Here is a 27901-nt window from a genome sequence, read left to right as displayed (position 1 = left end):
ACTCAGGTAACCTTGGCAATTAAGAGGCTAGAAGAAATCCGTCTGTGCTGGAATTAGGCGTATTAGTATTGTCATGGGCAGGCCTGATCTTTTCACACGGCCGGTGAGGAGCAGGCAGGAATATTCTCCTGCCGTGTGTCCTTGGATTTGTTCAGTCGTGTCTGAAGCCTCAGGCCACCGACCATGAGCTTGCGTGAAGCAAGAAACAGAGCTGTAGCATATTTCTCCTTCCTGCAGAGGGGACTGAGCTGGGTGGGCGGGAGAGCTGTTTGTGGTCCCACCACTGGATGAGCAAACCAATTATGTGAAATGGCCCCCACCCATAAATGCACTTCCCCCACAATTGCCTGAACTTCCTCCCTTGAGCCTTCCATTGGCGTTAACTTGCAACCCCAGGCAGGATTAAGGGGTGGCATACTGGTTTCCTAGCCGAGAATCAGTTTAATTACTTTGATGTCTTAATACTTTTCCATGTGCAGTCATTCACTTGACAAATATTTTTCAAATGCTAGTGTATGGCAGGCCGTGTATCAGGAGCTGGGATTTCCAAGGTGAGCCAGTTCTGACATTGTTCCTACCATCAGGGAACTTCTAGTCTGGTGAGACAAAGCAATGTTGACCTGTCAGGAGAGGGCTGGTGGCGGGGGGAGGCATCAAACATGAGACCCTTGGGAAGATGATGGGACTGGACTGAGGGGATCCTTGCTGGGTGAGGGTAACTGGGCAGCCAGATGGCATCTGCCCCTGGGATGTAGAGGAGAAGGGCACACAGTGCCAAATTTATCAGCCCCACTCAGTATCCTGCTTTCCCCTCCCCCCAGGCATTTGGTGATAACAAAGGACAGCAGGCTGGTGTTTCTAGCCAGGGCAGTCCTTCTGTCTTTCCTGCCTCCTGTCTTTTGCTCCATTCCTCTTCCCAGCTCCTCTCCCACCTGAGACAGTCGGTCTCCAGTCCACACCTTTCCTAACTCATCTGTATTTGAGGACAGGTGAGGCTGGGAAATGAAAACGACCTTACAAGTGAGAAGAGCTCTGAAAGACAGAGAAGTTGGTTGTTTCCCTGAGGCCAGCTGCTGACTCCCTGGTCACAAACCGCCAAGTCCGTGGCCTGCGGTGGTAGCTCCCATCCATTCCCCTACCACACACGCAGCTGCTGCAGGTTCCCAGGGGCTTGTTCTCATGCACTCCGTCACCTTCCAGGCCCCTAGTCTCCTGGGTGCAGGTTCTGATGCATCCTAAGTCAGCCCCTGTTTCGAATGATCTTGGAAACCATACTCCCAGGAACACTGATGAGTACGGCAGATGTACTGACACTACCAAGGGGGTAAAATTGGGGCGACATAACTCTCATCAGAACCGGAGGCCGCCTTCACTGTTGTTCATATGCCTTCGGGCCCACTCACCCCTGTGAAGTCTTGCACTCCCCCAGCTCCTCCCAGCTTCTCTCATCCAGCTGGCCTAGCCTCTCTCCTCTTCCTCCAGCTCCCCTGCTCCCTTCTGGAAGCGCAAACAACAAACCCTACCAGCAGCCGCTGCACACTCGCCCCAGGCTTACTCCTCTCTAAAAATAATTCTGGTACCAGCTATGATGAAGATCATTTCTTTTCACTTTGTTACATATTATTATGAAATGTATAGAGAGCTGAAAGTGCTTTATAAATAAGATAGCAGCCCCAGCTTGTGGACGGCAGACAGAAGGTGCCTGCACACGCTTTCTGTCTCGCACTTTCTTTGTGCCGGGCGGATGTCTGCCGAGGGTAATGGGCAGGTCCAGGGGCAAACCCCTGACCTTGGGCCTGGCTTGCAGCCTTGGCCCCAACCCATGGGACTTCCTCCAGTGCCAACTACCCCTTGGCATCCTGTGGGAGGGTTAAGAACTGGCCTCACCCACTTATTCTGGCTGGCATGTAACTGCAGGTATGAGGCTTGCTGAGATCGAGGCATTTGCCATCGCAAGTCGTTGAACTAAAAAAGGGGGGGGGGTGGCAAAATTTACCAGGTGGCACCATATACCAGTTAGGAAGGTCTAGAAGAGTTGTATTTCTTAGTCTTCCTAGGAAGGCGGAGCAGTGATGGGGGAAAGAAACGACTGCGTTCTTGTTGACCACAGTTAAAACATTACTCAGTCTAATTAAGGCCTAGAGAACAGTTAAACGGGAAATTATAGTAAATCATTTAAATGCTAGGCATCGATATGTGTATACTGATCAGTGGCAGGTGGACGTTTCTTTTTTTAAATCTCTTTTTAATTACCAAGATTTACATGCCCATTGCATAACATTCTAATGGTTAAGAAGGATATAAAATAAAAGGTGAAAGATCCTACCTCTTTCCTTAGCCTCCCTCCTCTTATCTCCCTTCTAAAGGCACTGCTTTTAATAGCGTGATGTAAAGCCTTCTGGGCCTCTTTCTATGAATGCATGATATTAGGATTTTTAAACCAAAGTGGGATGAGGCCATACATACTTATTTGCAGACTGCCATTGTTTCCACCCCCCTCACTGTCTATCGTGGTTCAGCTGGATCGTTATTTTTACCAGCTGCAGCGTATTCTCTCCATCATAATGTAGTTATTAAATCCCCTACCCATAATTAGTTACCCCCCCCAATTATTTTTCCTGTTGCACACAATGCTGCAGTAAACACTGTGTGCACACACATGAAGATTGCTGTAGGATGAGATCTTAGAAGTGGAGTTGCTAGATCCATAGTATGTGCATTTAAATAGTTGATAGATGTGGCCAGGTTGCCTTCCAGCAATATTGTGTCCACTTATACCAAAAGGCAGATGAGTGCTCATGGAAGAAAATGGTTCATAAAATAAAATGTTCAGCAAACAGGGGACAGAAATTGGGAATATAACCGAGGGTGTGCGGTGAGACACTTGCTTTCCTTCAGACTCTGATCTCTCCTCCTGGGGCACAGAACTCTTCTGGGCAAAGAGAGTAGGAGCGTGTTGTGACAAGCTGGTCCCTGCTCCAGGAAGGAAGCCACGGCCCACGGACCCTTCTCTCAGATGTGCAGGGACTGCCAAGTACGGAGACACATGTTAAGCCACCTGGGCTGGTGCCTCGGCACAACCCTGAGGCCTGCCAGCGCCCTGGCTGACACTCCGCGCTGCTGAAATCTAATATCTTGTTTCTTTTTCCTTGTGTAACTAATGAGCAGGATGACAAGTACTGGGCCAGGCGCAGAAAGAACAACATGGCAGCCAAGCGCTCCCGCGATGCCCGGCGGCTGAAGGAGAACCAGATCGCCATCCGGGCGTCCTTCCTGGAGAAGGAGAACTCGGCCCTCCGCCAGGAGGTGGCTGACTTGCGGAAGGAGCTGGGCAAGTGCAAGAACATCCTCGCCAAGTACGAGGCCAGGCACGGGCCCCTGTAGGACGGCATTTCGGGGGGCTGGCTTTTGACTGGATGGACCGTTTGTTTCCTGTCTTGTCGCAGCGCCACACCCGAACCAACCTTCCTGACATCAGCACTTTCCCAGAGGCGTCGACACAACTGACTCACGTTTTGGTGTGTGTGCGCGCGCGCGCGCGCTCCTGTGTGTGGTCGCTGGTGTGCGTGCGCGCGCCCCTTTGCACTTGCCATTTTCAGACGGCCCTCTCCCCTCTTTCAGTTCCACAAAAGAAAGGTGCCATGTTTTTACTGGACTGTGAAGCCCTCTCGCGGGTTTTCCTGTCCCGCCCGCCTTCCCCACTCCTGCCCAGTCAGCGTGGCTTCGTGTTCGCTCTCACCTACTCATCCAGGACCCTCTGCTTGGATTCACTAGGAAAGGCCCTGGTAAAACAGTAGGTCTCAGTTTTCCAAACGACAAAGCTCTTGTTTCTGTTTGACCTGTAAGTTACCATGCTAATAAGGTGCACAGAGTAACTTAGCACTACACTTGCAGCTCTATTCAGTTATAGGTTGCTTTCCTCATATTTTCAGTTCTGGTGGTAATCGTTTTGAAATTAAAAGTGCTGTTTAGATTTATTAGATCCCATATTTACTTACCGCTATCTACTAAGTTTCCTTTTAATTCTACCGACCCCAGATAAGTAAGAGTACTATTATAGAACACAGAGTGTGTTTTTGCACTGTCGTACCTAAAGCAATAATCCTATTGTACGCTAGAGCATGCTGCCTGAGTATTACTAGTGGACGTAGGATATTTTCCCTACCTAAGAATTTCACCCTGTTTGGAAAAAAACACAAAAATTACAGTAATGCATTTGAGCATGCCCAGAACATCCCCAGGACAGGGAAGCAGAGGGAAATGCTAGGTCTAAGAAAGAGGGGTTAATTTATCAGTGTGTGAGCCAAAAAAAAAATGCAACTTGGAACAGCTTTTGATATTGACATGTTTGGTTTTGTTCTTCCCCCTCTCCCATACCCACCCCCCACTTTTCTAGTTAACTTTTTCCATATCCCTCTCAATATTCAAAGCAATTCAATTACTTAAGATTCAGTTTTCCCCATTTTTTGTAATATATATATTTTTGTGAATTACACCTTGCTGTTTTTAAAAATCAGTGAGTTAAGTTTAATGAGTTGATGTTTTGTAAGACCTGTTTTCCTAGTGGTGTCATTTTTGAATGCTTCATAAATTAACGATTCTGGAGCTTATGTTTCTTATTCTCTGTTTGCTTTTGAACGGATGTGCTTTTATAAAGTGGACTTCTGAAAAAAAATGAATGTAAAAGACACTGGTGTATCTCAGAAGGGGATGGTGTTGTCACAAACTGTGGTTAATCCAATCAATTTAAATGTTTACTATAGACCAAAAGGAGAGATTATTAAAGTGTTTAATGTTTATACAGAGTAATTATAGGAAGTTCTTTTTTGTACAGTATTTTTTGGATATAAATACTGACAATGTATTTTGGAAGACATATATTATATATAGCAAAGAGAAAAGGAAAACTATTCCATGTTTTAAAATTATATAGCAAAGATATATATTCACCACTGTTGTACAGAGAAGTGCTTGGGGGTTTTGAAGTCTTTAATATTTTAAGCCCATCACTGACACATCAGCATGTTTTCTGCTTTAAAATTTTATGACAGTATCGAGGCTTGCTGTGATGACTCCCGCTCTAAAACATATAAGGAGCTTTCTTGTTTCCTATTAGGTCTCAGAAAAAGTCAGTTATCACCCAAAAGCACAAAATGGATGTTAGTCAAATATTTATTGGATGATACAGTGTTTTTTAGGAAAAGCGTCTGCCACAAAAATGTTCACTTCAAAATTGTCAGTTCCTGGAATGGAATATCACTGCAAACGCCCCAAACAATTCTGTTCTCCTCTGTGGGCACGTGCATCTTAGGCAGTATAAAATTAATAACGGTGCTATGTGTATGGTTTATAATTTGATGGGTGTTTTGACTTTAAAGATTGTTCTTTTGTTTCACTAAGTTGCATAATGTCAAGAGATTCTGCGTTTATTGCAAAGAAACATTTTGTGCCAGATAAAAATACCTTTTCATCAATGGGACTTTCTAGTTTCCTGCCTCCAGAGTACCCAGTTCTTTAATGGCCTGGTGGTCCCTTTGTCAACCCATCAGCAGTTCTTCTTTCATAGTGTTATAGTCTCAGGAGACCCAACTAGTAGGATGTTCCTACTAGGTATCCGTTTTGTCCGATGCTACAGGTTACAGTGGGAGAGGGAAGAATATTGGAGTTGAAGTACATTGTTCAGGTAAATATCTCATAAACAGACAGGACCTTTGGCAATTTCCAGCAGAGCTGAATGAGCAATATTCAGTCGGAGACACAAGTGGACACGGAATTGGCCTTTGTATCAGTAAAGAGACTGATTGCAGCAGAATTGTTAAATGGCAGAATCCACTAAAGCAGAGACAAATGATATATTTAAGTGCAGAAGTGTTGAAGGGATTGTTGTATCCTGGACCATCCAAATTCATTGAAGTATAAAATGGTAGCTAAAAAAAAATATATGTATTTAAGCAGTGGTCGTTCTTTGAATTAGGTTTTTTGTATCAAATGAGCATCACAAATGTTTTCTGCAGAAGAAATGAAAAGATCATAATAAACGTATCTTCTGTGTGCCAGGAGAGGTTTCAGGAACCTACCTCGTCTTAAAAAATGGAAAACCTTTGGAGTCTGTACAGGTGCCTTATATGTAGGTCGTTGTCACCACACACACATGAGCACTCGCTCCTGGTCGCGCCACCCTCTGTCCAGGGCAGTTAACAAATGAATAAGGCAGTTCTGCTAGGTGGCGTGGGAGGCCGTGGCCCGACTTGAAATGACTTGGATCAACCAGGGTCAAATGAGTTCTGCAGACTGCAGCTATTATAAGAGTCCTGTTGTCATTTTTCACCTTTTCATCAGAAGCATCTTTCAGAGATTAATTACTTGGCCATTAAAAATGAATCCAAATCATATCATGCCAACATCATTTAGACACGATTTTGGAATGAACGACCCGGGACTTCCTGACAAGGGCACATCATCATTTCTTTTGACTAGACTTGCAAAGAAAGGCAAAAATTGATCAGCCTATATCTCCTGCTCATGCTACTTTGAGGAGGTAGGTAGGGAACGGGAGAGCTGTAAGTGATCACTTCCTTCTCTTGAGAAAGGTGCCACCTTTTGGCCATTGAAACCCCACATTGGGCAAGATGGTGCTAGGCCTTTTATCTGCAAATGAGACAGACATCTGCGAGACCATCCCTTAAAGCGGAAGGCCCGGGAGTTCCAGGAGAGAGCAGATGGGCGTCTGGCCTTGGGTGGGTAGGAAGCTGCACTAGATACCCCACAGCTACCTTTCAACTCACCGGCTTTGTGAGGGAACTCAAAATAATCAGACATACATATTGAAAGTCTCAGGTCTACTTTTGGAAGAGTCAGGAAGAATTTTAAGTGGATCCCTCCCCCATGGCCCCAAAGTTTAACAACAGACATTCTGTACAATACAAAGTTATGCTTCGCTTTTTCCAGTAGTTTATCTAATTGTCCCTTAATGTTCCTCTTAGGAAAACTCAAACTTCATCAGAGTTAATCAGAGTGATCCCAGGAGCAGGCCTGTTGGCCTGCTTGCTTGCTTGTGTGAGGGGTGTGGAGGCCCGGATTTCACCCGGGGTCAGCAAGCTGCAGGTGATTGGACACTAGGTGTTCTGTGTGCTAGACACCTGCTCTCACCCCCAGCTTCCTGCTCAGGGCTCCTTGGCCCCCGAAGTGGGGGCCAAGGTCTCCTCCAGGTTTTCTCTACAATTAATAGCATCATTTAAAATAATGAAAAAAGCCTTAGCCTAGATCTTGATGAATTGGACTTGGCAACTGATGTCAGTATATTTTGCAGAGGACCAAATGTATGGAGGGGTGTGTGTGTGTGTGTGTGTGTGTGAATGTATGCGTGCGTATAAATATTTAAGTCAAGACATAAAATCTTTCATTTTGGAGCACCTTAACGAACATAACAATAACCTCCCATGATCCTTTTGGCAACACCACAAAGATTGCTTCTGTTAAACAGGTACCAGTTCACATGAGGTCAGTTTAATTGTGTACCACGATATTGGTGGTGTTTATGCTGTTAAGTGCAAACCTTTGTCTGTTATTCTTAATGTTTAATAAACTTTGAATTTTTTTCCTTTCTTTCATGTATTTTTGTTGACAGTCTGCTAGAAATTCGATTCTGTTCCCAGTTCTATCACCAAGAGACCACTTACAGAGATTAATTACCTAGATGATAAAATAATACTCTATAATTTGTCATAAACAAACATTTGGCGCATGTTTATGTGCCAGACACTGTGCTAAACACTTCCATGGAGTGTTTTATGTAATTCCACATCACCCCTATGAGATGGGAACAATTGGTATCCCCATTTTACAAAAGAGAAAATAGAAGGTTTGGGAAGTGAAGTGGCTTACCTAACATTACATAGGTAGAAGTGACAGAAATGAATTCGGATCCACTGGAGGGCATTATTTAGAGTGGCGGTTCCCCAAAACAGGTCCAAAGGCTGTTTTCTGGGTGGATATATAAGAATCATCCAGGAACGTATTACAGGACCACAGATCTGGTGATGCTGAATCAGTCGATCTGGGGTCGGGCCCAGAAATCTGAATTGTTTAAAGGCTCCCAGCTAACTCCTATGTGTGGCCAAGTATTTAGAGCCAAGGATTTATAGACTCAGCCTTAATTTGAATTCATGACCCTTGGGGTGGGGGTTGTGGGGAGGCCCACATAAAAGCTTCAAAACGTCCATAATTACTTGACATTGTATGCAATTTTTGTGTATAACCATATTTATTTTTTTGTAGAGGTGACCTGTAGCTTCCCCCCACACCCCCCTCCAAAGGAATCTGTGATGCAAGATGGAATAAACAAAAACCCTGCTTTATAAGAAGTCTGATGTAGTATGGTGGTTCCCAGCCCCGGCAGCCCAGTAGAGTCACCTGGGGAGCTTGAAACACTGGCACTGCATGGGCCCCAGCCCCAGCCAAGGAACTCAGCATCTCTGGCATGAGAGAAGGGGGCTCTGGGGTGAGCAGCTCGATGATTCAAATCTGTCACTTAGCAGGTACGTGACCTTGAGCAGCTACTAAGCATTTTTTTTTTTAACCTAAATCTCCTTACCTGTGAAATGCAGGTATCATCTCCACCGCTGAGGGATGTGGGGAAGACGACTGACATAACAAATGCATAGGCTGTGGCCTGTCACAGGCCCTCAATAAATAACTACCATGGGAGCCCGGGAAGGCGAATGTGAGCCTGGAGCTCTTTTTCCAGTTCAATATTCCAGATCCTTTGTTCCTTCGAAGACGACAGCACACAATCCTTCTCCAAAGAAGGAGCAGGTGGCGGGTCGTACGGGAATGAGTGATGCTCTCACACAGATGTGGTTTCACACTCCGGCATCCCTAATAGAGCACAGCTTCGTACACCGATGAGTGGCATCCGTCCACTTGATGGCCCCTTCCAATTTAGACTGAGCAATTACAAGTCAGGCTTCAGCTCCATTTGCATCATCAAACACCTTTCTCCTCTCTCAGAACAGGTGCAATGACTAACTTAAGATCCTCTTTGGGCAACTGATTTTATATTTGGTGTCTTCTAGTCTCTTAGAGGAAATGACTGCCTGGAGATACTTTGGACTCTAAAGATGGCAGGAACTGATAGGAAGCCGAACTGTAGACACCCAGTCACTCACAAGCCATCAATCCCCAGGGCCCATCACAGGCAGTCCATGTGGGATGACTCCTCCGTGTACCGTGTTTCCCTGAAAATAAGACTTAGCCGGACCACCAGCTCTAATGCGCCTTTTGGAACAAAAATTAATATAAGACCCGGTCTTATTTTACTATAGTGTAAGTAATATATTTACTATAATATATAAGACTGGGTCTTATATTAATTTTTGCTCCAAAAGACGCATTAGAGCTGATGGTCCAGCTAGGTCTTATTTTCAGGGAAACAGGATATATTTAAAACAAAAAACGAGCCCAACCATCAAGCTCCTTTCTTCAAAGCATCTGAATTCAATTCTTTCTTTGAGAATCATTGGCTTAGAAGTCTTTGGGTATCTTTAGTCAGGAACTGGGTGAGAATTATTGAAATTTTGCCTTTGTGGTCGGGAGATGGCTTCTTGGTAATAAATCAAAAGAACCTTTTGGAGGAAAAAGACCTGAGTGAAGAAGGTAGTGTGTTTCCTCTGCCTCTTTGGGCTTTGAGTCAGTGAGGACTTAAGTCCAAAGCCTCATCTCTCTGATTTCTTTTCATCCTGCAAAGCCTGGCACAATGCCTGGAAATAAAAGGAAAAGCTAACAGTTACTGAGTCCTAAACCCTGTACCTGCCATATCTCATTTAATTCTTAATGCTATGAAATAAATACTATTAGTATCCCTGTTTTGCAGATGAAGAAACAGGCCCATGGAAATGAAGGAAGCAGAATTTAAACCCAGGCACAAAGCCTGATTCCAGAGTTGGTGTTAAACCACTCCACTGCATGGCTTCCTATATAAATTAGGTGCTCAGCAAAAGCAAAAGGCAATTCATGTGGTGAGAAGGGAGAGCCTGGCACAAGCAAACCTGGACTTGGATCCCAGCTCTATTACTCACCATCTGTGTGACCAGAGAAATATCACCAAATCATCCTGGGTTTTATCTGTAAAATGAGCATAACAATACTCTCCTTATAGTGTTGTCATTAGAATTCAGTAAGAACACGCACGTAAAAACACTTAAATCGATGCCCAGAGTATAAGAGGAATTCAACAAATATTTTCTTAAAATAATAGTAACTATTAATAAATATTAATATTACTTGACTTGATTTCACCAGTGCTGTTTTACCAGAGTCAGACCATGTGTGGTGTATTTCAGTGGATGCATTTTTATTCTGCAAATACTTTGATTCAAGAAACACTGCTATGTTTTGGCGACACATCAGTCTTAATGGATGAGTAACCGGGGGGAGAGCGTGACGCACTCCATGAGCCAAATGTGTTTCTGAGATTGATTTTTATAAACATAAAATTCATGAAGCATTATCAATTGTAAGCCAACTGCGTTGCCTCTGATGCTGGGATTTTGGAGACCTTTATTTTAAGAATGTACTGAATGGTACTGAAAAGCTGAAATTTGCAGCGTGAGAGAATCCCCTGTTCCCACAGAGATGAGAAGTTCTGGGTTCTCCTATGGCTTCTCTGCCTTCAGGCCTGCCTCGGTCTCCCCAGTGATATATCTGCGCCTGCTAACCACCTGTAGACCCAGGCACAGGCCCATGCCATCGATGACAAGGGTAAGAAATGTGTCAGCAGCTTTCCAAACCCCATTCCTTTTCCTTCTGGATGGGATGTTTGTTTTACTAACATGGCTTCAAGGTCCTCTAGCTACACTCCAACTCCCCAAATAGAGTGTAGCCCCTATGCCACTTCTATCTAGAAATTCTGAAGCCACTACTGAGAACTCTGTATCAGGAGGTAAGGAGTTGGAGCTATGACCTTCGGCATGAACCTGCAGTCCCCAGCCGACTGGGAATGGTGCGGTCCTCTTGGGGAGTAGATATGATGGGCTTCCAGCGTGAGTCACAAGGTCCGACGACAGTAGTCAATTCTGCCCTTTCTCTTGGCAGCCTCCTGGGACTTGAGAAGGGGGTGAGAGGAAGGAAAGAAAACGGAGGGTCTCCTTATGAGCTTCTCACATGAGGAGGATGCCCTCACAGGAGGAAAATGGTTCCCTTCCACGACACGTCTGAACGCCGGGGCCCTGGTGAACATTCCTCCTCTGTTTATCATGTGAGCCCTCTTAGCAACCCTGTGAGGTACTCAGGGTAGAATAAATAAGGAAACTGAGGCAAGCCTTGTCCAAGTTCAGGGAGGAAGAGATGGGGGCTGTGCTGCTGAGTCTGTTTGACAGCCCTACATTCCCTAAGGGACATTTGCTGACCCCAGCCCGTCCCCTGTGTCTCCTCAATGCCCTGTGGACATACCCCAACTTCCTCAGCTATTCCTCATGAGTTCTGAATAAATTTCAAGCAATAAATGCCTCTGACAGGGTGCCAACTCCCCAGCCTGCACCCCAGTGCTTCTCTACCCACCACCTCAGAGACGGAAGATTGTGATTTGTGAGGGAGAAGCCAGGGCCTAACTGATTTCATCAAAGATAGTACTACCTTTCCTAAAATGAATCTTCCCCACCTATAACCTTTTTCTCCTCTTCCTGACTTTTCTATTCATAGCTGAGAAGGCCAGAAAATGAATGTCCTTGGACAAGGTTCCTGCGACAGCCAGAAATTCCCCTCCCTGTCTCCAACCATGCCACCTCCTACCTGGGGAGCATTGCAGAAACCCCTTCACCCTTCTTCCCTCCCCCCCACCACCTCCCCAGAACTACACAGAGAAGCAGATACACACAAAAGCTTCATGAAAAGGTACCCTTCAAAGACCAAAGGGCCTTTCTTGCTTTTGAAGGATGATGAATCTCAGAAATAGAGGAAAAGTCATTTTAACAAGGAGATGAGGGGGGTTGGTAAGCAGAAAAGAGATGAGACTTTCCCTTGGTCTCACAGTTCTCAGTAGGAAGCTTAGATCTGAGCTATTTGTGCACTGAGTTGGTCACGCTCATTTCTCTCTTTCTGTCTGTCTCTCTCTCTCTCTGTGTCTCTCTCTCCTCTCCTGCTCCCTCTCTTTCTCCCTTCCTTCTTTCCTCTCTTGTATGTGGTGGTGGTGAGGGGGGAGGGAGGAATGACTATAGGGGAAGTGGGGACGGAGATTCAAGGCCCCAGGCAGGTGGATGAGATAGGAAAAGCCCTGATTTCCTGGCCCCCTGACTCTGACCTTGTAAACACCACAGTTGCCTTGATCCCCTTTCACTGAAGTGTCTGTGGGAGCAGGAAGCCCAATCCCCATTCTCAGAAACCCACCCCAAGACACTTTTAGGATCACACAATAACGTTTGCATCAGAGGACACCTTGCAGATACTTTAGCTGGTAAACCCTTTGATTTGTCAGATGAGAACACTGGGGTCTAGAGAAGGAAAATGATTCGCTGAATGTCCCACACAGCTAAATACAATTTCAGCACCCCTACCGTGCTGCTTCGTAGAGCACCCTACCTCCTCTTTTGCTATTTTCCATGTGGACCCAAAGTGGAAAGATGCTCCGATTTTTGTTTTGCGAATGGAGAAACAGAGGCCGAAAGAGCCTCATCCCCAGTCCATGGTCTTCTAAGCCTAAGCGTAGTCTTTAAGGACCTCAATCCTACCCATTCTTCAAGACAAAGTGAAATGTTACTTTTCCCATGAAATCTTCTCCAGTCCGCTGGTTGGAAGCAGTCACTCCCTCCTCCTAACCTCACCCCATTTCCGACACAAGCTCTCCATCTGTTCCTCCCTGTAATGGCTAACTTCCTACAGTGTGGTTTAGACACATATGTCTACAACGTACGCCCTCCACAAAGATGTCAACATCTTGGAGGCACGTTTTGGATGGCAACCGAAACTAATCCTAACAATGTGATCTGTATTCTTTAATGTGTTTTTGTATTTTCATGTTCTTTTTACAAGGATTAAAAAAACAAAGAAAAGACCTAATCTTGGAAGGCTGATGCAATGCAACCTGCCTTCCCACATAGATCCTTCCCCTAAACAATGACACCTCCTCCAGGAAGCATCCATGGACAGACACATTCCAAGGGCCTGGCAGCAGGATGGATGAGCCCTGGGTTTAGGCAAGAAGGGGACACACTCTGAAGGAACTTCTGAAATGGCATTATCAATGTTCTCCGTTATTCAGCCGTTTTCTCTGTTTTTGCAGAGGGAGATAAATTTATAAAGTTTTTGCCAATGCAATAGAAATACAATGGATTTTCTGCTGCAAGTATTTCAATAGACATTTTCAAGTGAAGACTTTGGAAAGCAGCTACAATAGATCCTGAAGAGAAACAGACATGGGCAGTATTGCAATTTCTGGAATTTATTGAGAAATGGAATATTTTATGTATCTCTGCCAAACTTGCCCTCCGTAGATATTAAAATTCCTATTTGTAAACCTGTGGCTTTGCATGAAAATTACAAAATTAAAATTAAGAAACAAATTCTTCGATCAAGGATGAGTGAAGAAAGCTTAACAAGTCTGGCTACATTGTCGACTGAACATGAATAGGCGAAGGATACCAAACTGGACAAGGTCGTTGGCAGATTTACAGAAGTTAAGGCACGAACATAGAATCTGTACTATTGCTTATTATCCCAACAGACCAACATGCAAGGGTTCATTGTTTTTCTTTTTAAAAGAAAATACATTAATATAATTAAAAAGTATTACTGTATTATTTTTTCCCCTTTTCACTCTTTTAATTTTCGTTACTAACAAGATTTTGTATATAGTGTTCAATAGAAGAAAAACATGGCCTTCTGGCTGTTACTATTTGTTTTAATTTATGATTGTCAATGAAAATAATTGTGTTGTACAGAGGAAAGGAGGTTATAAACTATCCGCTCTGAGTACCCCTGGGTGCCCCGCTGCCCAGGGTGAGCACAGTTTCCTCTCACGCCTCGGGCACGACCTTGGACTCACTCATCACCCCACAGCATTTTTGAAACAAGGCTGTTATAAGACTATCTCTTTGGCAAGTTAAGGTTGACCAGTTCTCTTCCTTATTAAATTGTAATCAGCTTGGTTCTGGGTTCTTGTATATTTTTACAAGTGTGAAAGAAGAGCTATAATTTCCTCCCCAGGAATTTCCTATAATTTGTCAAAAGGTGTTTTCACCTCGGTCTACGACATATTGGGCTGCATAATTCTTTGCTGTGAGGGCTGTCCTATGAAGTCAGACAATTAAGTTCGTGAACTCATCCTATAAAAAGTTCTACATAATGCCTCATTGCTGAATATCACTCACTATGGTCACCTTTGAGGTACTTCCCTTGGGAAGCTATACACCGATGCCAGCGCCTAGTCCACCCTTCAAAGCAATTTTGGAGCTCTTTTTCTGGAATGGCCATCAGAGCTGTTGTATTACACTTGATGTCTTAAATGTCATCAAAATGTCTTCCTTTCAATATTTCCTTTATCTTCAGGTAAAGAAAGAAGTCACTGGGGGCCAGATCAGGTGAGTAGGGAGGGTGTTCCAATACAGTTATTTGTTCACTGCCTAAAACTCCCTCACAGACAGTGCCGTGTGAGCTGGTGCATTGTCGTGATACCAGAGCCATGAATTGTTGGTGAAAAGTTCAGGTCGTTTTTATGTAACTTTTTCATGCAGCTTTTTCAGCACTTCCAAATAGTAAACATGGTTCAGTGTTTGTCCAGTTGGTACAAGTTCATAATGAATAATCCCTCTGATATAAAAAAAAAGGTGAGCAATATTATTGCAACAAGTTCACGAACTTAATTGTCATAGCTTCCTATGCATTGTAGGATGTTTAACAACACCCCTGGCCTGTACCCACCAGATGCCAGCAGCACCCCCACCCCACCCCCAGCTGGGACAACTAAAATTGTCTCCAGAAATAGCCCGGATTAAGAACCACTATGTTAGACTGAAACTCAGCAGCTTGTATTAAAATGGACTTGGAAGAGGCCCTCTTCTAAATTGTTGAACAAGTCCTCCTACCATCCCTAACCCTCCGTTGTCTGCATCTGTAAAGTTGGAATAAGAACATCTACTCTATTTTGATGTGGCGTTCAAAAGAGATAATGTGTAGAAAAATGACTTATATGCTCTAAATCTACTTGCAGATGTCTCAGGTCATTATAATACAGACGTCAAACTTTTTACACTGCAATTCACTTTGTGGGGGAAAAAAATGTAGCTCTGAAAGGTATCCATAATTGATTTCATCTTTGAGTCTCCAGAAAACTTAATTGGCCAATTAAAAGTAATTTCTTCTTTTCCAATTTAAAACAGGCTCTTTCATTCACCTTGATTTCTTTGGGTGAAGAATTCAATCAATTCAAAATACAATTGTCCAAGGCAGTTTCGCCCAAGATATCTCTCCATCTTCTTCTCTTTCCCCAGATTGCATCTGTGCAGAGGAGGAACTCACAAGTCCTGTGGTAGTGGGGGTCGTCTTGGTTCCACAAGCTGACAGTTTGCTCTGGTTCCTGGGTATCGTCCTGGAAAGGGAATTCTATTTTGTCCTTTGGAGTTTGGGTGTGGTCCCCAACTTGGCCTCCAGAGGTGAGTCCCCAATCCCTACCACCTGGACCTGTTTTGGTCCTTCATTTCTTTCAGCCTCTGTACCACCCTGGGGACCCAGGAACTCTCAAATGTGTTCACTACATCAGGCTGGAGTCTGCAAGTCTCTGCCAGTCAGACCTCCGGCCCCTCACCTGAACACCTTCCTTAGCACTTCCTCCCCCTGCCCTGCAGCCTTGCTGGATGTGTACTGGCCCCACCAATGGCTGTCTAAAACATTTGCATTTCCCAGGGGTAAGTTCCCCTAGTTCCCTATCTGGGTGTTCCTAAACCCTTGTTAGACATCTCTCGTCCTCTCCCACCCCAACAACCCTGGGATGGACCTTGGTTTGGGGAGCAGAAACACCCGCATCTCACACCATTTGCCCTGTCTTCTCTCTTCTGAGCCCCCTTCTCTGACCTGTAAATGCTTTTCCTCCCCTTTCCTTCTGGGTGTGAATCAAGTTCCCTTAAGATCCTATCTTCCTTCTCACTACTCCATGACTCTCCTCTTTGCCTGCCCAGTGCCTGACAGGCTGCTGGGAAAGAAACGGATTTATCAGTAAGAGAAAATACAGTCAGATGTGTTTCAAAAATATTAGCAGTTACAGTGAGGGCTCAGGGCCAGGTGATCCTCTGAAAATGAAAAGTGTGTCCTAAACTGTCTTCCTAGTTCAGCCAACTGTCCGCCCACACAGAGACAAACTCCGGCCCTTGAAAAGCAAACCTACCCTCAGAGAGAATGTCTCTTAAACCTTTTAAACCAACTTGTGTGTCTTGGTTTTCCTGCCTTCTTTTCCTCCTTGTTTTTCCACTGTCTTTTCTCTATCTGGACTTGGTTTCCTGTGTGGTTTTCTTGGGGAGTGGTCCCCTGGAAAGAGGCCCCTGGGTGACTAGAGGGCTCCCTGCTTGCTTTCCCATCTTTCCTGGGGAAGCCGGGCTGACACAGCTGCTCTGGCAACCAGTGTTTCCAAGGAGAGCCGCCAAGCATGTGGAGCCTCCGCGGAGGGGGCTGGGACAGCATCCCCTCATGGAAAAGCCATTCCAGTGGGTTTCTTCGGAACCACCTAAAAGGGCCAAGACAGACGCCAGGGTTATTCGCCAGCCTGAGGCACCTCAGGAAGCAATTTTCAGTGGCTCCATCAACAGCTCCCTTTGAAAATTCATACCCTACAACCTGTTCAGGGCCAACTGTGCATTTTTGGGGGCACCCCCCCAAACTTACATTACACACACACACACACACACACACATACACACACACACCCCTGGACTCTGTTTAGAAGCCTGAATTAATATAATGGAACTTCCTCTGCCACATGGACTAAAGTAACTCTGGCATCCCCTTCTGGATAGATTTTAATTAGGAAAGACACAGCATTTAAATTATGCTTATTACTTTCAGTTGCTTGTACAGGCTGTGGACCTAGGAAAAGGCAATGGGAGTCATATGTGCTGAATATTTTAATAGGATGGCTCTGGAAGGGGGAAGAATGTCAGGGGCACTAATAGTTTATCTTTCTCCCCTTCTAGGCCACCTTGCTGGGAAAGAAGGTCTAGGTTCTAATATCACCATCATCACTAACATTCCTGGCGTGCCGTCTCCATGCCAGAACGCTGGCTAACGAGCACTTGATATGCATTGTCTTATTTAGTCAAGAGAATTAGAATTTGACAAACAGACCCGATTAGGGTCCATGCACATCTAGGGGAGACCAGGGATGGACTGTCAGCATAAATCAGGGGCTCTTGCCTGGAGCTGCCTTGTACCTGTGATAGCACCTGGCTGTTAACCGTACATGTGTGATGAATCGATGTATAAATAAATGAATGATGAATGCAGTGGGTGCGCTCAGAATGAATCAGACACGGAAAGGTACATGAGAATAAGAGTCTATCTGTCACCCACTGGGCTGAGTCCTGGCCACAGACTTTGCTTTGGGCTGGACCAGGTAGGTAGCATATTGTTTCATTCTCCAGTGGATGGGTAACTTTTTGGCAGCATTTAAAATTTGGAAGAATGGAGAGAACTTCTTTCCCTTGCCTCTCTCCCTCAAATCTTTATTGGTATCTCAAAGGGGGTACACTTCCAGGCCACAGTTTTGATTTTAGGCAAATTGTTGAACTCATCTGACTTTTCATTTCCTCAACTGTAAAGTGGCTCTAATAGTAATGTCTACCTCAGAGAGGTTTCTAAGGGTCATCAGACTTGTAGCCGGGGATTGTGGGCTGAAATATATTACATGGCTTTATCATCATTACTCATTCAGTCAGTCAACAAATATTTGATTATCTATTGTGGATCATTCCCTATTCTAGATGCAGGGAGTACAACAGTGAATGGGACAGACAAGGCTCATTAGCGGGGCAGCGGAGAGGACAATAAACAAGATAATTTCAGATTATAATAAACACCATAGGAGAGTAAAAGAAAGCAGAGTAAAAAGGCTGTGATGAGGGTAGGGTGGGGAATCTTTAGATGAGATCCTCCAGGAAGACCACACACACACACACACACACACACACACACACACACACACAGGCCTTTTAAGCTGAGATCTGAATCGTAAGAGGAAGAAGCCATGCCAAGATGGGCAAAGAGCAGTCAGTCAACAAAAACAGCAAGTGCAAAGGCCCTGAGGCAGCACTGACATTACTGTAATGCAGAGACAGAAGGTCAGTGAGCTTATTGAGGAGGAGAGGGGTCCAGGATAGAGCTAGAGAGTAGGCAGATGCCAGATCACAGAAGGTGTTACAGGACTTGGTGAGGAGTTTGGATTTTATTATAAGTTCAATGAAAATATATGGAAAGTGTTAGCAGAGAAGTGGCATGTTCTGATTTACATTTTTAAAAGATCCCTCGGGCTGCCATATGGAGAATGAATTATAGTGAGGCATATGTGAAAGTTAAGTGGAATGGTTGAGGGCAGAGGTGATGGTAGCTGGCACTAGGGGTACCAACAAGGTGGAAAGGCTTGGATCCAGCTGGTAAGTAAGGGAACGGGGACTGGAACCCAGGCCTCCTGCAGCATCTGCCCCGCAGGCCTGCCATGTGCTAATATAAATATCCCTGTTCTTCTTTTATTTAAAAATAGATTTCCCACTTCATAGGGTTTCTTGCAGAGCTGTGAGATCACTGGTACCTACTCAGGTCTACACCTGAGCAAGAATAACATGCCCGTGTGGTAACGCATTCATCATCATCTCTAAGGGTCACACTCCTGGAGTGCCGGGCATGAAAGGGGCGCAAGAGAGCCCAGTAAGGGCAGAAGAGGCGCTGGTGGGATCCTGGGGCTCCCACAGGGTATGAGGCTTCCTGTACAGAACGAGGAGGTCTGAGGAACACACAGTAGGGTTACATCCAGGAAGGAGGAGGCCCATTTCCACTTAAGATCACCACTCTTGCTGGCAGCACAAAGAGAGAGACTCTGTGTGGCGGGTGTTGGGAGGGACAGGGTCAGTGGGAGCCTGTGGCCTTCAGAATTACTGGATGGCAACATGTCCTCCACTTTGCAAACCTGAAAGGGAGCCCTTAAAATCCATCCCCTTCCCCCCCCCACCCAGTTCATGTCCCCTCTGGAGGTGAGGAGCAAAAGTTGGCAACAATTGCAGGCGTTCCGTGTTCCTCAAATGCCCTGTGTATATCTCCATCATTATACTTCAGACATCGTATCATCATCCTTTGTTTGTAGGTCTGTCTCCCCCATGGGAGAGGGGTCTCCTTGGAAACCATCTTATTTATTTGTACATCCTTGGACCATATCAAAGGACCTGATACACAGGAGGCAGACAGTAAGAACTTACTTGAACAGTTGATGTATGACATTCCAAGAAGCACAGAAACAGAATTGCTCTAAGGTGGAGTACAAGAATTTATAACTCAACAAGTCCAAGGATTCTTAACCTTTGTCGGTTACAAACCCTTTTGAGACAACAATGACAGCCATGGATGCTTTCTGTAGAAAAATCCACGTATAAAAAATTATTTTAAAAATACAAATTTTTTTCTTTTTTTTTACAGATGGGAAAATCAAGGACCAGAAAACAGAAGTGACGTATCCAAAACCACCAAATTTGTCTGTGACAATCACTCGGGGAAGCCTGATGTGTTGATTCTCCCATCCTGTGCCCCTTCCACCAGGCCTGGACAGAACTGACTAAAATGTGGACTCTGTCACAAACGTCACACAGAGGGTGCAGAGACGACAATCAGAACCATACCAAGAACTGGTCCTGGACAGCATTCTTAGAAAACAGATGGTTGCAGAGATGATACGCTATTGCTACTACGCTGCGCTGCAGTGACCAAACAGCCCAGAAGGTATTTAAGGCCTGAAATGGAGTGACTACTCAATTGTCACTGAGAGCAAAGCACGAATACCAAGTGTGTGTTCAGGAATCCAAACCTAATTGTAAGCACTAATTAGCTCGTTTTCAACCTCCTGGGCACAAACACCTCGAAGCAGCAAAGCCAACAAAGTGCTATCTTTGCACATAAGTTTATTTAGGACAAAGTCCCAAGGGGATGGGGGTGGGGGTGGAGGAAGAGAGAGAGAGAAAGAGAGAGACAGAGAGAGACAGAGACAGAGACAGAGAAAGAGAGAGAGAGAAAATGTGTTGGAAAAATGAAGAAGGAGAAAGGTCAGAGAGTCCAGTGGTGTAAGAAGAGAAAGGAATGAGAACACAGTGCCTGAACAATGCTACAGGTGGGTCTTTCCATCCTACACATACTTCCTCCATCCGTGATGTCAAAAACTCCTCCAGCACTGGCTGTGATGGCTGAGAAGACCTGGAGAAAAAAGTAACATTCCCTGTAACCATCCATTCTGACCATTGTCTTCCTTCAAGAGCCGTAGGCTTGAGTCCTCAGGAAAACAGACCAAAAGAAAACACACTCAAAAAAAGACAACTCACTTCCCTCTGAGGATCGTCATTAAACACCAGATGTGCAGGAGGAAGAAGACTCTAAACCAAAGCAGATGTGTGGACAAAGTCCTCAAGCCACCTCTCCTTCCAGGCTCCTCAGACTACAAGTCTCTGTGGCTTTTGCACAGAGGGGAGCTTCATCTCCACCCCATGCAAACTACATCAGTCCCTGCTTTAAAGATGCCGTGCTGCCAAAGGGTGGGGATGATCCAGACACGGTCACACTCTCCCTCTGGACGGACTCCTTCCCTTCTCCAGCCCCCCAGCCACCTGGTACATTCTTATCCACTTTTATTCAGCTCAGAACTTACCTCTTCATGTTGCATTTACTCCTAGACTGTTTCCTCTGTGCTTGGAGACGAGGACACTGACATTTATACATCTATTGTGTATTCAGCATTTGCTGCATACAGTCTCAGATCCAGGAACAGCTGGGTTTCTTCTTCAGAACTCCTCTGCATTTTCACTGGCACTCCAAATCATTTCACTAACATAGTTCCTTTCTTTATTGCCTTGGATGCTAAGAGGCTCAAAGCCAAATTTATGACCCATCACTAGCAATTACACAGACTCTTGTGATGTGATCACCTACGATCCTAACTGTATCTCTTGTTTTTCCTCATTTTCCCCCCTATCCTCGCTTTTCCTTCACCCTGATTTTATGACCTGCTTTAAAAAGAAAGTCATTGGACTCGTTTTTGTTGTGAGTGGGTACACTCCAATCCTATCTGAAGTGAGTCATGATACAAATAAAAAGTAAAAGGTATTATGTGAACACCTCTGTAATTTTCATAATCATCTTGGAACTTTCAAGGCAAGGGGAGCTCAGAGTTTCCACGACTTAATCAAGGTCACGCAATGTTTGACCTAGGAGTCAAATCTACGTCCTTCCAACTTCCAAGCTCATGCCCTTGAGGATCGTAATTGCTTCTACTTAGCCAGAGCTTACTAGGTGCCTGGTTTTATGCCGAGTGTCCTACAGGCATTTATCGTTGCAACGATCTTATGAAGCAGCTACTATTATTACAACCATTTTGCAGAGGAAGAAAGGGAGGTTCAGAAAGATCCAATCATTTGCCCACGCGGTCTGAACTTTGAATCTCTGCACACTTCCGTTTCTCTAACATATGAGCGTACAAAAAGAAAAAAAAATTCCTAATTAAATGTTTGCCTTCCTTTGACGGCCCAAGTGCCTGGTTACATCACAAAGGCTTATCAACTGACAAATCCTGTTGGAGAAATGGGTGTCTGGCTAGAAGTAGGTATTTCTGAGTTTCACAGTTCTCCATGGAGCAGATGGATCAAAACCACAAAGTCTGTGTGCAGTACTGGATGTAAATGCCAGCCTGAGCATTGACAGAGAGGAGGATAATTACCTAGTGCTCACAGGGTGGAAAGAAAAGCCTTTGGAAAGGGCGGCGCTGCTCACCGGCGCCATCTGCCCGTCAAGGTGGAAAATTGCTCTGAGGCAGAAACGGACACACACTGACGTTCCCCAAAGTGGTTTATTGGGCCCAAGGTGTGTTCCGTGCTTAATGCACATCTCTTTCTTTCATGCCCGTCCTCCAAGAGAGATATCATTATCTTTATTTTGTAAGTGAGAAACTCAAAGTATTCAATAACTTTCCAAGAGATTTGACCAGTCTGTTGAGCCGCCCCGAGCCTTTATTTCCACTGTACTGTGCAAACTCTCGAAGGCGGTGTTGCTCTGTAGCTCCTGCCTCCTCACAGCTGGAATCACGGATGTGCCATACTCCACCTTCAGCCAATCCCGAGACAGGCAGAAAACATGTCAGCGGTGTGCTAACAGGGCTGTCGTCCCCGGTGCCCACACAGCTGGCCCGATTCACAGAAGGGTGACTCCTGCCCTGGAGACTGTGTCTGAGGTTCCAGTGCTGACTTTCTGTCAGCTTAGCTGGGCTTTTTGGTCCCATATTATTCTCATGGCCCCCTCTCCTAGGGAACAGGGAATATTGGATTCTCTCCCTCTGCCCACTATTGACTAGGAGCTGTCATGTAAATTGAAAAACAATAACAACATAATAGCCTGGAACCACACCATGGCCCTCTGAGTACAGTTTGCAAATCTGCTATTGAAGATTTCCCACTCCACACCTACAGCTACCTGCCAGCTGTGCATACTGGAACCAGCTTCTGCAGCTAAGCTGGTTTCCCCCAGCCTAGGCTGTTCCTGGCCCTTCTTCCTCAGGGACAAGATTGCTAAGGTTTCAAATTATTTCTCACACAATTGCTATAGTTCCTTGAGAAGTGTATGGAGAGTTGAAAAAGGGGCTAGAAATTTGAGGATAGACCAATGTTGCTTCCATTTTCAAAAAGGGGCGATGATGGATCCCTGATCCTTCACGAAGTAGAACATTCTTTAGACATAAATGATGTCTGAACAGTAAAAAAAGAAAAAATAGTGAATAATAAGAGTTGGGAAAGCTCACTATGAATAAATCATGTCAAATGAACCAACTTTCCTTTTTAGAAAAAGTCATTTCACTGGTCAATTTTGGAATGCTAGCGACACAGTTGGGAAATAAAGTTTATTCCAAAACTGGTTAATGGAGTAAATATCCCATTGGAGGGGACACCCAGAGGAGCATCCAAGGCTGTTCTGCGCTGACTCAGGCCAGTAATGTTGTCTAGGACTTAAAAATAAAAACAACAAAAAAGCATATCTACTGATGCCAGGGTTCAAAAATATTTGATATCTTGGAACAATAAAAATGAAGAAAATGAAATTCAATGAGTGAAGATGGAAAGTCTTAAACCTACTTATACACAATCACATACAAGCAGGAGCCGCCAACAGTTGGTGACAAGACTCAGGGTTCTGAGGACTACCAGCCAAGCATGAGTGAGGAACACAGAGAATGCCGTGGCTGAGGGAGTACTGCGACCCAGGGCTCCAGTTCCCACAATGGCAGAGTGGAGGCTTCTGAAAAAATCCACTCGTCCATAAAAGCAATGAGAACACTGCCAAAAAGTAATCAGAATCAATATTTTCACAACTCTGGAAATTACCTAAAGTCTTGCAACAACCTGAGAAGCATTTGTTCAGGAAAAATGGCTGAATCTCATCAAAAACAGTGCGCTTTGTGGCATTTCAACGTATCCTATTCCCTTCTGCCTCCCATATATTTATATAAACATAAATGACATATAAAATGTATATTATACAAATATATATATATATATAACTAAGATGTTTATAGCATGGGCATGTAACATCCTGGGAATGTGCCAGCTACATAGATGCCACTTAATAAATATTAGCTTATCAATAACCCTTCTTCTTTTTTTCCCTTCCTTTATTAGTTCTGCCTCTAAATATAATCAGTTGCTTGATCCTCTTCCTTTGTATTTCCTAATTTTCACAGGAGCTAGAAAATCCTGGCAGAAATCGTGGCCTCCCAGGTCCATTCTAGGACTCCCGTCTATGGGGCTGGGTCAGGCTGGGTCAGGCTGAATCAAGCTGGGTTGCCTCTTGGAACTGAGAGGCAAATATGAATTATAACCAAGGACAAGAACCAAGATTAATGCCAAAGACTGAGCCCAGACCCTGAACCTAGTGTGAGGCAATGGGCAGAATATGAAGAAAAAGCAGGAGAAATAGTGCCAGGAGGCAGGAGGCAAAGTGCACAGGACGCAGCTATGACAGAGCAAGGGCAGCACGTGTAAGATGCTGGGTCATCCTTCCACCCCATTTTCTCCATCTTCACAGTTTTCACCCATTCCCTTGACTGTTTGGACCATTGCAGTGGTTTTCAAATTGTGTACACGGAGACATGCCCAAGGTTCTTCCAACATTTGATTTGGCTGTTAAAAGCTCGCCGATCTTCCATTTGGGGGATCTGAGAAGGTGAGAAAGAGGCCCAGTAGGTGGAAACTCAGATTCCAAACTCCTGTTTCAGCCAGAACGATAGCCTCCTTTTTATTTCTTGTAACTCTTGGGGTTTCTCTTAAAATTTAGTTTGATGAAGAGGTTTTGCTTTAACGAAGCTTGGCTTCTCCCTGGTCTATTGCCTGGGGCATCCCTGGCTTTGCCACTCTTCTTTCCAGCGCTCCACTCAAATAAATCATGTTAAGTGTCTTCTTCATTGAGTTACCTCCTTCCTGCTCCAGAATATCTGTTGACTCTTTATCATCCTCTGACAAAGGTCAAATCCTCAGCTGAGCCTCTGGGACTCTCTTTAATCAGAATGAAAGGAACAGGATGATGGCTTATGCTCTTTAGTATCCTCCGTGCATGACGAGCACTCAATGCATAAATACCAACCTTTTATATCTGATCGTTCCTTAAGGGAACCTTTGCATCCTCCTACCTCCTAGAACACTACCTGGCACATGGGAACAGGGCTTTTAAATTGAATGAGACATTCCTCTTCACTGCATACTTCCGTTGCATAGCTAAGATTCCATTTGACAAAATGACCTGCTAATGCCTAGGAAGTGCCGTCAACTTCCATGTTCTGTTGTCTGGAAAAATACCCACTTCTGGTTGGCCCACAAATGAAACTGTGGGGATGACATAACTGAATCCCTTGATTGCTTCGTCACTACAACTTGCTCTTGGTGCCCCCTTGTGGCATCTGTCCCCATGCACAGGTTAACAAGATGAGCTTGAGAGCTATCACTTAGTGGCCACCTAACTCTGAGCCAAATATCCTGGTAGGGAGGCATGTTTCCATGGACTAGCTAGTTTATCCTCCTCACAATCTGCTGAGGTAGCCACCAGTCGTTTAACAACTTGTTCTAAGTAACATTGCTAACAAGTGGCAGAACAGACTTGGATTCAGGCTCGTTAGACGGGATCTTGATCTACTATTAACACCCCTTTGCTAACATGCTAAGAAACATCATGGTTAAACACATAACGATGAAGTAAGAGGTGAGGCTTCTGGAACGATGGAGTAACAAGCTTGGAAGACTTTCTCCCCAGCAAAATAACAATTTACCTGAGAAAATTATTTTAAATAGCCATCATTTAATGTCTCTGGAAAGTGCCCAAAGGGTATACAGCAAAGGAGGAACATTCAAGAAAATCTACGAAATCTCAATAAGAACAGGAGAAGTCTGTGGCGTTTGAACCACGCTCTGCTCTGTCACTCCTCACGCCAGCTCCTTGCTATGGACGTTGTACCCAGGGCACGAGCAGCCAAGGCTCTTCCTCCCGAATCTGGGGCTGCAGCCTGACTTCAGATGATCGAGATGCTACTGTTTCTCAGTCCTCAGCCCCATTTTGCAGAAGTTCTATTCCCGAGAGGCACACCAATAAGACCAGGTCTCCCTTCCCTCAGCTAGCCCCCACGTGTAGGGCGGGAGCTGTACTCCAGGAAGTCAAGGATATGGGGGCACTTGCTGGCCACACACCAGCTCACTTGGAGAGCAGAGACTCGATGGTGGGAGGAGCAACCTGAGAAGACTTGGGGGGAAGGTCCACACCTCCTCCCAGTACGCACTCATAGAGCAGGGGAGTCACTCTGGGAATAGAGGATCTCCGGCCCAGCTCCAGTGCAGTACTGGAGGGGTTCTGCCTACTGGGAGACACAGGCCATAAGGAAGAAAAGCGGCCCAAGTCTGCCCGAGGAGACTGACTTTACTTGGAATAGTCGAGAACTCCATGCCTAAAAGCATTGATGAAAATAATGGCGATCTTTGTGGAAAGCAATTAAAGAAGGTTGGTGTCTGCATGATGCAAGCAAAATGGCAAAGCAGCCAGAAGTTTAATAGAGAAAACCAGGGAAAGAGGAAGCCAAGAAGAGCTCTGCTTTGATCACAGTCAATTCTGAGGTCAGGGATGCTGTGCTCTGCTGCACACCCCCCAACCCCCCTCACCCTCCACCCCCAGAAGCAATCAGAGCAGGATGAGGACAGAGAAATCATTGGGCGCTTTGAGAGGAGCCATTTTGGAGTGATGAGGGGAGGAACTAGATGAGCATGGGTCCAGGAGGGAAAGGGGAGGAAAGAAAGTGAGAAGTGGAGACAGACAATTGGTCCTAAGCTAGCTTGAGGAGCAAAGAGAATGGGATGGAGCTCTAGAAGGATGAGGGCTCATCAGTAGTTTTGCCAGTTTGTAAAGTTTTTAAGATGGGAGCTCTCGCACCATGTCGGTGCATGGATGGGATTAATCCAGTTAAGAAGGGGGCAAGTGATTACATGTAATAGAGAAGCAACACTGCCTCTGAGAGAAAATCAGGTGCACACTAAGACTGGTCCTTCAGAGGACGGGGGACACTTGCTCCATTGAACTAATAATGGAAGGAAAGACTGATGCAGACACAGCAGATTTACTGACTTGGTCAAGGAAAGACAGTAGCATTTTCATATGATGGCTTTTACTTCTTTTATTTTAACCGTAAAGTAACTGGTAAGAGGAAAGAATGGGACATTTACAGAGTGAAAAAAAAAAAGTGTGAAAATGTTTCCAGAGAGAATAGGAGATTAGTTGACCAGAGAGATCGAGCAGGCCTCCTGGCATCAAGACGTCCCCATTTGAAGTGAGTGATTCATTTAAAGTGACCACAGTTTGCTGCGTTTTGTGGCTTTCTATAGCCATTCCTGGAGGTGCTGGTACAGAACATGTTCGGCATGTAAGACACGTGTGATGAAAGGAGAGAAGGGTAAAATAGTTAAAGATGGTGTCGGGAGTGATGATATGGATAAGTCATGAAATATAAGTCACATATGTAAGTGATGCCAAGAGAGGGCAGATGAACAAAAGAAAAAGAAACAGTTGGACTAATGGACTGGAGGCCTCCACGAGGCTGAAGGATGCCTCGTAAGATAAGATGTGGTCTAAAAATCAGAATTGCAAAATCATGACTTGGGGAGGGGCTCGGGTATTTGGAGGTGGAATCATGGGCATGTAGGTTGAGGTACAGTTGAGAAGGTCAGTGAGTCAATGCTCAAGGCGTTGGGTGAGCAACTTACCTGCAGGTAGAAATTATTAAGCTCCATGGCACGGATTGCAAGAGACAGTGACCGTGAATGGGGGCCTAAAGTCTCCAGTGAACGAGGGAAAGTGACAACTCAGGAAGGGGAGAGGGAGGTGATGTAGGCTAGCATGCGCTTCAAAGGAGCTGGGTTTGCTGCTGTTGTGTGCATTGGGGTTAGTTTGTTTTCATAAGAGGGTAGGGGAATAATTGTCTGGAAGTAGCAATGGTGAACAAGAACTGTTATCCTACCATCCAACCCCGAGCTGTGGGAGAGTACGGGGGCACATGGTTACCTTGGGTTTCAACTAAGGCAGGGAGGTGTAGGAAGTACTCAGAAAAGTGTTTGAGGATATCAATGAGTTTGCTAATCCCTGAGTAGAAGTTCTTGGTGGC

At 45.0% G+C, this 27901-nt stretch overlaps 1 protein-coding gene across 2 annotated transcripts in view; it reads left to right on the top strand.

Moving 5' to 3' along the window:
* HLF (HLF transcription factor, PAR bZIP family member) overlaps nucleotides 1–7605 on the top strand; it is a 61039-nt gene extending 53434 nt beyond the window's left edge. Inside the window, exon 4 of one of the 2 annotated variants that reach the window (XM_033090233.1) lies at nucleotides 3166–7605. In XM_033090233.1, the coding sequence (XP_032946124.1) occupies nucleotides 3166–3384 (219 nt within the window). In that variant the 3' untranslated portion in view covers nucleotides 3385–7605. The remainder of the gene's footprint in view (nucleotides 1–3165) is intronic. The other variant, XM_033090234.1, reaches the window with a different exon arrangement.
* Nucleotides 7606–27901: the final 20296 nt, after the last annotated feature.

The sequence above is a fragment of the Rhinolophus ferrumequinum genome, chromosome 21, assembly GCF_004115265.2.
Source record: "Rhinolophus ferrumequinum isolate MPI-CBG mRhiFer1 chromosome 21, mRhiFer1_v1.p, whole genome shotgun sequence".
Taxonomy (NCBI): Eukaryota; Metazoa; Chordata; class Mammalia; order Chiroptera; family Rhinolophidae; genus Rhinolophus; species Rhinolophus ferrumequinum.
This window is presented reverse-complemented; position numbering and strand designations above follow the sequence as displayed.